The sequence below is a fragment of the Pyrus communis genome, chromosome 17, assembly GCF_041283825.1.
Source record: "Pyrus communis isolate YQ-2024b chromosome 17, ASM4128382v1, whole genome shotgun sequence".
NCBI classification, from domain to species: Eukaryota; Viridiplantae; Streptophyta; class Magnoliopsida; order Rosales; family Rosaceae; genus Pyrus; species Pyrus communis.
In genome coordinates, this window is record NC_142581.1 from 6,630,335 (window position 1) to 6,641,144 (window position 10,810).

The 10,810-nt window shown below is 38.0% G+C and overlaps 2 protein-coding genes across 3 annotated transcripts; both read left to right on the forward strand.

The window, feature by feature from the left end:
* Positions 1-1,882: 1,882 nt before the first annotated feature.
* Positions 1,883-2,632, forward strand: LOC137709174 (uncharacterized). The gene has a single exon (XM_068448285.2). It carries the CDS (start codon positions 2,110-2,112, stop codon positions 2,491-2,493), a length of 384 nt encoding a protein of 127 aa, XP_068304386.1. The 5' UTR covers positions 1,883-2,109; the 3' UTR covers positions 2,494-2,632.
* Positions 2,633-4,648: 2,016 nt separating this feature from the next.
* LOC137707980 (NEDD8-activating enzyme E1 regulatory subunit AXR1) lies at positions 4,649-10,521 on the forward strand. Of its 2 annotated transcripts, none has more exons than XM_068446937.2 (15): positions 4,649-4,813; positions 4,984-5,156; positions 5,270-5,433; positions 5,888-5,998; positions 6,380-6,459; positions 6,701-6,851; positions 6,953-7,046; positions 7,592-7,680; positions 8,247-8,320; positions 8,424-8,586; positions 9,076-9,161; positions 9,612-9,695; positions 9,779-9,959; positions 10,050-10,166; positions 10,257-10,521. In XM_068446937.2, the coding sequence occupies exons 1-14, from the start codon at positions 4,776-4,778 to the stop codon at positions 10,131-10,133; spliced, it is 1,572 nt and encodes a 523-aa protein (XP_068303038.2). In that variant the 5' UTR covers positions 4,649-4,775; the 3' UTR covers positions 10,134-10,166; positions 10,257-10,521. The 2 variants fall into 2 exon arrangements, 1 of the variants encoding a protein (XP_068303038.2); XR_015958500.1 differs by having other exon boundaries at positions 4,657-4,813; positions 10,050-10,183.
* Positions 10,522-10,810: the final 289 nt, after the last annotated feature.

Here is a 10,810-nt window from a genome sequence, read left to right on the forward strand (position 1 = left end):
ATCAATTTCAATTCCGCGAGTTAACGTTGCAATTGGACTCTACAAAGTTATCAGGCTGTGTCAAGCAAAAAACAGCCACTATAAATACAGAGTCGTATGTAACATTGAAGTCTCTCTCTAATTCAACACACAAACTGCCCTGCTCAAACTCTCACTATACGCGAAACCTCTCAACAACCTTGAAATCTTTATTTTCTTTGTCTCATCGACATATCTTCAGTTTGGATAAACAGCACTGGAGCCGTAGAATTAGCCGATCAAGAAGCACATTCAGTTTGGATAAAGAACATTGCTTCTCGGTCGATTGATTACCTATCCAAGTCTCAGTCGACAAGGATTTTCAAGTCCTTGTTGGTAAGGTCATCTCATCAGCCTTATCGGTGAAGTGAGGTGTTACCAGGTTACTACATTTGGCACATTGAAAGCCGAATTTGATATTGAACTTCGCAGAACTAGCAACCTTTTCTTTAGGCTCTAGAACCCGAAGGCCGAGACGTGTTCCTTCCTTGGCTGCAGTCACAAGATCAAGAAGTCAGCAGCGCGATCAATGCCACATCAACATATTTTACTCCCCGGTTGAACTCGGCCGATGAGTTGGCACGCCCTGCATCGAACCAAAGGATGTAGTTATCTTATTAATTACTCGGCCTACGCACCACATAGGCTTGGTAGTTTTTAAGGTCAACAAGTATATTGCCCCATATTGGCAAATACAAGCTTTTATACAAGAGCTCTTATGACTCTTCACGTATTGTCCCCTCAAATTGTCCAAAAGAAATAAAAAAGGGGAATACCATGACAATTTTAGTATGTCATCACATCCACAAGGGAACGGTCGTTTATAAAATTAAGGTATATAGCAATTGACCCATGACATAACGGTAACGATTTAAACTATAGCACATCTCTAACAAATATTGATATTTGTCATTTTTTAATGATATAAAAGGTACATTCTACTCGTTTCATAAATAAATTCAATACTATTGCGTATTGCAAGTTTACAACATAATAAAAGTTTAATTTAAACTTCTTATTTCCGAACAACACACATCATATTATATATATGTGTATGTATGTATGTGTGTGTGTGTGTATATATATATATATATATCTTTACCAAAACCCAAACAAAAGTCTCCTGTTCACCAACGGTGAACTCATCTATACTAAAACCCAAACAAAATTTACTGTTCACCAGCAGTGAACTCCCTAAAATGCCCTCCCATCCACTTGTTGTTGCCCTTTTTTTCCATCTGTGCTATAGGCAAAAGACAATTTTGCCCTTCTAGGTTGCGCTTTTGCAACCTATGATTTGGGTTTTTATCTTCGTTTGCATTAGGTTATTTTGTGTTGTCGTTCTCATCCATTTTCTGCATGCCCTAACCTTCACTCTCATCTTTCCATCTTTCTCATCCTTTTCTTCTGAATCATTTGTATGAAATGAAATCAATGAGCCAATTCTTTTGCAAACTAAATGAGACGAAGAAGGGTAAGATCATTTCCATATTGACCAAAGCAACATATCAAGCTTAAAATACAAATGTCTTTGCGCTAATTTACCATTTCTTCAGATAGATTATTCGTTCCAGACTCTTTCCTTGACATATTCAACAACGTAATAGTCAATTATATTACTTGTATCGCATGGTGCATTTTCATTTATCAAATTTAAAAAGGAAACCAATCCCAGCCATTTGGTTTCTTTCGCAGTCTTTCACAACATGTCGACAACGAGCACCCACCAGCCAACGCAGGCTCAGCCACATTGCCCATAACCGGACCACACCACCACGACGCTCCAAAAAACAAAAAAAACAACCAAAAAAAAAAAAAAAAAAACCCTACTATTTCTATTCAGTATTGGAAGTTTCCGCGCCTCTCTTTGGTTTTGAAACGCTAGCAGCCACCTCTCCCTCCACTTCTTCCCGCCTCTCTCTCCTCCCTCCCCCAAACCTTAAAACCCCCACAAAACCTAACCCTCTCCATCTCTCCCTCTCTCTCTCTCTATCTCTCTCTCTACAAACCACCACCAATTCCCCCCCCCCCCCCCCCCATTTCTCCCTCCCTTCCTCTCTCTCTCTCTCTCCCCCTCTCCCTCTCCCAGCCATGAACCGCCGATCTAGATCCCTTCACCGCCGGTCCTCCCCCAATCGGTCGCCCGAGCCATTTCTCAAATACCTAAAGCCCGGCGCGCTCGCTCAAATCCGAGACTCCCGAATCAGCAGGGCCAGATCGCACCAGCTCAATTGGCTCTCTCAGGTCCGTGTATCGCCGCCGTTGTCTCCGGTGTCCGACGCAGGTCTTCCCATGGTCAACGCGATGGAGGGATTTCCTTGCTTCTCGGGTCGGATCTTCGGCCCCAGATGCCCCCAGAGGAAGAAGCTCGCGGCCACCAAGTCCGTTATGTTCCTCAGCCCCTCGAGCCCGGTTCACGACTCGCCAGATCCGATAATCGATCTGTTTAGTACGGACATTCTTGCTGCACATTGAATTGGAAATTGTAGAATGTTCTGTTGAACCCTTGTTGTAGATTAGGTTTTTTAATTTGTAGTTTGTGGTAGTACCTTGGTGGAGAATTGCTTAAGATACAGCTGAGATTATTAATAAAATTTACTGAAAAGTTTCGTAACAGAGCAATTTTTGGGTTGATTTATGATTTGGGTATTGAATTGGGATGCGCTTTAACTGTTTGATGTTTTGCATTCATTGGGGGTTGTCATTCAATTGTGATGGGTTCATAATGTTGCTGAAGTTACCCGAATTGCGGTGTTTGGGTGCTTAATTGCTCATCTTATATGCGCCGCAAATTGAGTTATTGTGTGTGAATTATGTGTACTGTTTCCGTTGATGGGTTTTCATTTTGGGACAAATCTAAATCGGTAGTAGTGATAAAGAAAGACGGCTTCTTTGGTATGGTTGTATTCCATGAGACGCGCTTGAACTGTTTGATGTTTTTGCACTCATTCAGGGTTTCCATTAAATTGTGATGGGTTCATATTGTAATGTTGTGCTGAAATTACCTGAATTGTGGTATTTGGCCGCGTAATTGGACATCTTATTTGCGCCGTAAATAGAGTTATTGCGTGTGAATTATGGGACTTGTTTTCCTTGGATGGGGTTTGGTCTCAAGACAAATCTGACACGGTAGTGCTGATAAGGAAAGACGGCTTCTTTGCCATGATGGACGGTTACTTACAAGAATCCATGTTTCTACTTGGCGTTGTGGTTTGCATCTTTGGTAGTGGCTTATGTTTTTTTGTCTGCGCAATTGATACAAGTCTTGTAGTGAATAGGCTATGTTCTGCTTTGCTTATTAAGTGTTGGAGGCTTGCAGTTGTAGTTAATTTCTGAATGTATCATTAACTTAGATAGTTTGTCTTGTTTAGATAAAACAGTACTTGTATTGACTCATTAAATCTACGAACTTTTTAATAGCGGTCATTCAACTCAAAGATGCAAGAATGTAGTTATTTGGTTTCTGATTTTGGTGCCACAACGGAAATGCCTTCACTGTTTGATGTTCGGAACTCATTACGCGTTTATGGCTTAGTTCTACATTGTAATTGTTCATTTGTTGTGCATCTTGTTCACGCCTTAAGTCGAGTTATTGTAGCATTCCCAATAGGTAGTGCTGAATCTGCTGAGAAAGAAAGAGGGCTTTGTCGTTAACTCTTATACATCGGTGACTTTTTAACTGCTCATTTGAATTAGTTCCGTTTTTTAACTTCTGACATGATAGAATTTCTTGCTTGGTATCGGATGTATGAGTCTTCGGTAGTAGCTCCGTTTTTACCAGAATGTTCTTGTTCATGCAACTGCAAGTAACTGCTGCTATTCTTGCTTATCCTTGTGACAGTGATCAGTTTTGATTCCATGTTCTATCTCAGTATCATTGGTTTGGAACATGCGCACGTAAGTTTGTATCCTTTCAAGGAGTTGTCCGGGATAACTGAGCTATTTTTACTCTTGAAGAGCAGATCATACATAGGCTGAGAAAATAGGCTGGTTAAACTGCCGGAGCAAGGGCTCCCCATCAATGGATGCATAACACACTCACTTGTGCGGGGGCAATTGTGCCCCTGCACGAGTGAGTTATTTCCCAATATGCCCCTGCATGAGTCAACTATTTCCCAATATTGAATCATTGAAGGAGCATGCTTCATGAGCTGGGCCAAACAGGTAAACAACCATTGTTCAGACGATAATAGGTTTAGCACCATTAAACGCATTGGAAGTGACTTGAACCAAGGCATTGAGCGAGGAGATTGAGGCCTCCCCGTAAACCCTATCGGATGGGTTTTAATAAAGTAAAACGGTTTCCACACTCATTTCACACTCTATGCACTCATGTTTAATTTTGTTTTTATTTATCATATTCAAAGGCTAGAATGCAAATGAAAGAAGTGTATAGAAACCACTTCCATTAACGAAACGCATCCTCCTTCCATAAATTTTACAATTCGATAATTTCGTTTCACTCCCAACACTAAAGGGTGTATTCAAATAAGATTTCAAAGAATAATTTTATGAATTTTGAGAGAACATGGATTTGGATTTTAATGGAGTTCGTGAGACTTCTATTTCAAATTTCATTTTTGTAAAAAAGGAAAAATAAGAAGATAATTGAAAAGCGAAAAGACAATGTACTATGTTAATATCCCTTCCGGCACCACTGTGTGAAGTTCTGCGTAACTACCAAGCGATTTATTAGAGTTTTTTCTGTAATCGCAGACTCACAGAGCAAAAAAGAAAAAAAGAAAAAAAAAGCATCAATGGCCGAACCCAAAGCTAAATACGATCGCCAGCTGAGGTACTCCCTCTCTCTCGTCTCCCCTCTTCCCCGTTTGTCCTCCACCATCCCCCAAATTCTCCAGACGCCACTCTCAACTCGTTCAATCCTTTTCGAAATGGTTTTGTTCGTTCAATCCTTTTCGCTTAAAATCTAATCCTCTGTTTGTTTACACCCATTTGAAATTGCAGAATCTGGGGCGAGCAGGGGCAGGCAGCCCTAGAGAAAGCCAGCATATGCCTACTGAATTGCGGCCCCACGGGCTCCGAAACCTTGAAGAACCTTGTTCTTGGCGGGGTTGGAAGCATCACCGTCATCGATGGATCTAAAGTCGAATTGGGTGACCTCGGAAATAACTTCATGGGTATGTTTAATTTTTGTGTTGGTCAAATGGGTATGTTTTGAATTTGTTGTTTTCACGTGTGATTACTGTTTTTTTGAGGGTTTTATGCATTTTGGTGGTTGGGTTTTTGGTAGTTGATGAATCGAGCGTTGGGAAATCGAAAGCGAAATGCGTTTGCCAGTTTCTTCAGGAGCTGAATGATTCCGTTAAGGCGAAGTTTATCGAAGAGTATCCGGAGGTTTTGATTGAGACCAACCCATCATTCTTTTCTCAGTTTACCTTGGTTGTAGCTACTCAGGTATGGGCTCTACTGATAGCCAAAGTATGCTTACATATTTTTACATGACAACTTCATTGCCAAGTTTTCTCCTTACATTCCTGCATTCTCATTACAATGTTTATTTATTTATTTATTTTTTATTTTTTTATAGTGAGCATGTGATATTGGTACATTCGTAAATAGAATTTGATTATGTACATGCCTTATACTCAGCATTTCTTTGTTTCCTTGTTTGTTATAAAACTTGCCTAGTTTAGTTTTATGCTTAATTTTAGTGGCTATTTGGATGGTGGATGTTAAGTTTACCTGACTTTGTGAAGTTACAAGTATTTGTCCTCGGTATGCAATAGCTTTGACGGACTGTATTGAGAATCTAGGTCATGAGATTCTGTTGCGATTACTTGTATTTTTCGATATCTATTGTCACTCTTGTTAATTGTAATATCCCTGATTTTCTAATTTCAACTATCAGCTAGGGGAACGTTCAATGGTAAAGCTTGATAGAATCTGCAGGGAGGCAAATGTGATACTGATCTTTGCTCGCTCTTATGGCCTCACTGGGCTTGTCCGTATCAGTTTGAAGGTAATGCAGTTTTGAGTTTTTGATGAAATTGTTGTCTCTGTCTTGGTATTAATATTCCTGAATTTAAGCATTTGAATTTTTATCTCCAATTGGTGAGATTAATGGAATTTGTGAGGGATGAGATATGATGTTACTCTACAGCTGTGCCTAGTTTGAAGATTGATAGTGTACTGATGATAGGTCTTCGTCTTTCGATGATAGGTCTTCGTCATAAGAAAACAGAACATGCTTTCAAATTGCTTATATGGATATGGTTTGTTATCCAAACTTACAATTATCTAGATGGAAAGGTTCAAAAATGGATCTCACAGAGCTATCGTTATAATATTTTTCTTTGAATCTGAATAGGTTCTCCATTTTCTCTATGGTTTTTTTGGGCAGGAACATACTGTGATCGAGTCAAAGCCTGAACATTTTCTGGATGACCTTCGTTTAAATAATCCATGGCCTGAGCTGAAAAGGTATGAAATTCTGCTTTTCGTGTTTTCATCTGAGACATTTTCAGAGTTACTTATTTGGATTTCTGATAACTAAGTATTTGCATATGGATTTTATTTTATGCTAATTGGCCTTCGCCACTAAGGACTGGTATTCTGATTTCTTAACCTATTTGTGTGTGTTGCCTAATGAATCAATGGTTCAATAATATACACCGTGTGTTTGGTTTTCAAGATTCTGAATGGATTCTATTATCTATTGTAGGTATGCAGAAAACATTGATTTAGATGTGTCGGATCCTGTTGCTCACAAACACACGCCATATGTCCTTATTCTTGTCAAGATGGCAGAGGAGTGGGCCAACAATCATGATGGTAAACTTCCATCAACTAGGGAAGAGAGAAAAGAGTTCAAGGTTTACCTGCTTGATTTATACATTTTATGTTTGTTTTTCTTCTTTCAATTGCTTTCTACTAAATATGTTTATTTATTTCCCATTTATCTTGGATTACTTAGGAGCTTATTCAAGCTAGGATGACTGCACTAGATGAGGATAACTATAAAGAAGCCGTTGAGGCCTCCTTCAAAGTCTTTGCTCCACGAGGAATTAGTAAGTGTATCATTTTTAAGTTTGGTTGTAGTTTCCCAGTATATTATTTCAGAAGATGATGTTGTCTTGTTAAATTTCCAAGAACGGAAAAATAATCATCACTTATGTTTTGCATTCTGACTGATTATTGATGTTAATGAAATATTTTAATATTTTTGGTAATCCTGAGCTGCAAGTTGAGCTTGGTTAGAAACTTAGAGTACTTGCATGGATGACAGTGTGCCAGGCACGCTCGGTGATTATTATATCCTACTCTCACTCCAATGGAGTTGGGGTTGAATTGGCATTATTGCTTGCATTGTTTCGGACGAACAGAGTTTATCCATCTTTCCCCTGTCGTTCACATAATATAATTAATCTGGAAAGAAAAGATAAATGGCATCATCCATAGCTGATGGAAGATTTATACATCTTTGTTGGGTGTTGCCGTATACTTATTTGGAGGTTATGATCATACTGCATTTCAGCCTTGATTATTGGTGGTTGAATATCAGTCTGACTTTACAAGTGGTTAATTCTGTTTTTCTTCTCATTTTATCTCTTAGGTTCAGACTTGCAACAGGTTATTGGAGATAGCTGTGTGGAAGTTGATTCCAATTCATCTGATTTTTGGGTGATGGTGGCAGCGTTGAAGGTTTGTTTGTTTGTTTGTTTGTTTGTTCCATGAGAACTGGATATAGCATGCTTAATTTTTTTTGTGTTAAACTGAGGTGCTCAGAATAAAGTGGTTATCACCATATTGTACATCATTTATGGTTTCAAATAGATTCCTCTTTTCCTGATTTGGCTTCCAGGCCCTCTGTTTTTCTCTGGAAAACAACTGATCGGCCTATAAGTTTCAAGACTGAAACTCTGATTTTCAAAATTATTTAGTGGTAATTAGCGTAATGTTTAGGCAGTTGACCACCATTCATGCATATTTTGAACACATAGCTTTGAGCCCCATTCCTACGTGTTTATGCTAGATTTGGGGGATTTTATGTGAAATACCCAACATGATCAAAGAGAATATGTGTTCAGAGTTCTCATGCTGAGTTTGTCTTCCTTTAATTTAGAGATTTCAGCCACTTACAATGGATAAGTAAGTAGCTTATCAATATTTTGGATTGAGAAAATCACATGCTTATAATTAGCTTGTCCAATAGATCCATACCATTGTCAATTTCTTGACTAGCATAATCAGAAATCTTCACTTTGCAGGAGTTCATAGAAAATGAAGGTGGTGGCGAGGCACCTCTTGAAGGATCAATACCAGATATGACATCTTCAACAGAGTTAGTGACTGATCTTATAAACTAGCCTTTCTTCTTTCTCTCTTTTTTTTGTGTTTAAAAAAAAATAATTGTTGATGCAAGAGTTCTTTGTACTCTCTTGTAGGCACTATATATCTTTGCAGAAACTCTACCAAGCCAAGGCTGAGGCTGATTATCTTGTTATTGAGCAAGGGGTTAGGACTATTCTGAAAAAAATTGGTAGGGATCCAAACAGCATCTCAAAGACAACAATAAAAAGTTTCTGCAAGAATGCAAGAAAACTCAAAGTAAGTGTGTCGAGTTCCACTTTATTGTGTGACTTACATATTTTGCTTCCCCAGTCCTGCAAGTATTCTTTTAATTGTAAATGTGGATCCAAACATGTTCATAAGATTCTAATTTCACCTACCTTTTTTTTAATAAGTTTTCACCACTTTATAACTTCTTTTTGTGGTAAGGAATCCAATTGATTCTGTACTCCATAGACTTACTCTTTATAATTTATTTGATTGCTACTATTTTTAGAATATTTAGTAGTTATCCAGTGATGAAATAGAGTCTTGTGATGACTTTTCCCCATTTGTGGATACAATTTGGACCATAAGGTTTGCAAAACAGTTGGAGTTTAGATCTGAGGCATCTTTCCTGTGGAATTTTAGCTAGGAATGCAGTGTGCATATTAGGGATTGATGTCGTAGTCTTTCAGAAACATTTTACTTAAGCTTCTTGATGTTTGCCTAGCGGACTTCAGTTGAACACTAATCTTTGCTTTGTAGGTTTGCAGGTATCGCCTAGTCGAAGATGAGTTCAATTCTCCAACCGCACTAGAGTTGCAGAAGCTTCTAACAGATGAGGATCACAGGTACATTATGATTTTGTTACGTTGGATTTTTGTTATCTTGTTTGTAGAATTATTATTTCTTTTGTGGGATGATATATTCTTGAAGATCTGAACAATAAAGATTCCAGAATCCTTTTACATATTGTATAGTACCACTCTTATCTATTTAAAACGTTTCTACTTGTCAGAGTAGAAGGGGAATTGTCATGTGTTTTCTTGATAGATTTGTTTTATTTTATTTATTTAAAGGATTAGATAACGTTGTTTTTCTCCCACCAAATATTTTTTCTTAAATTTTACTTGAGGCAAACTAATGGAAGTTTTGGCGGAATTCAACCCCTTCCTGAAAAAATAGAGCAAATGAACTAAAGTATTTATCCCCCAACCCAAAATAAGAAAGGAATATACATTACATATAACTGTGGATTTGTCTTGCTTAAAGTTCACTATTTCATTTGATTTCCATGACAGTGTAGCTGCTGGATTTTATGTTTTGCTTAGAGCTGTCGATCGGTTTGCTGCCAATTACAACAGTTTTCCTGGGCAATTTGATGGGTAACACCTAATACTGTTTATGACTATATTACGGTACAAATTTATAATATTGTACTGATTATGCATGTTCATTTTTCCCATAGTTTAATGGACGAGGACATATCTCGATTGAAGACTACAGCTGTTGGCCTGCTGAGTGATGTGGGCTGCAATAGCGTTACATTAAACGAGGACCTAATTAATGAGATGTGTCGATTTGGTGCTGCCGAGCTCCATGCAGTTGCTGCTTTCATTGGAGGAATTGCATCTCAGGAAGTGATTAAGGTTTGTGTTTCTAGCTCTGCTTTGTATGTAGAGATTAGTGATATCATATAGCTACTTAAAGTGACATTTACTGTTCTGACACTGTTACAGCTTATAACAAGACAGTTTGTGCCCCTTTCCGGAACTTTTGTCTTCAACGGCATTGATCATAAATCTCAATTGTTGTCTCTGTAGCGGCTCTAAAGCCTGAAATGATATAAAATGATGGTATGTTTTCACGTCTGGTAAACATCCGGTATGTAGCACTTGCAACTTCTGTTACATTGAGCTATACTAAGTTTTGGTTTTCATTTGCAGATAACGTTTTACGATTGGAGTGGGAGAAAGTTTGAGGTCACAGCGATCTTACGTGCTATTGATCGGAGGCTTTGTTTCTGCAGTTGAGATTGGGCAGTTTGCAGTGAAACATGATTTTTGTAGTTTTGTTTCTCATTCCATTATCCTGGATATGTCAGTCTGGCAAAGAGAGAAGATATAAGAGAGCGAGAGATGGAGAGAGTGATACAATATGTATAACATTTGACTTCCAATTTGTTATGAAATGGATTTCTTATTAAGTATACATGCCCTCGTACTGCGTTAACCACTTGTTTGGGCTCACTTACATTGTTTAGGTAATCATCAAAAGATTAATGTTGCAAAAATTCACTGAAATTGAAAGTCGTTTAAGTTTTATGTGGCTTATCAATATGCATGGATAATTATTTCTCTATACTTATCAAGTAAATAAAATATATTTTTTTAAAATCAGTTTATTTATACATTGTATTTGTCAAAGCGCAAGCTTTTTAGTTGGCTAATTTTTTAGATTGTACATGATATAGATTTTAGGTGTGTCCTAGTTTCTAGGT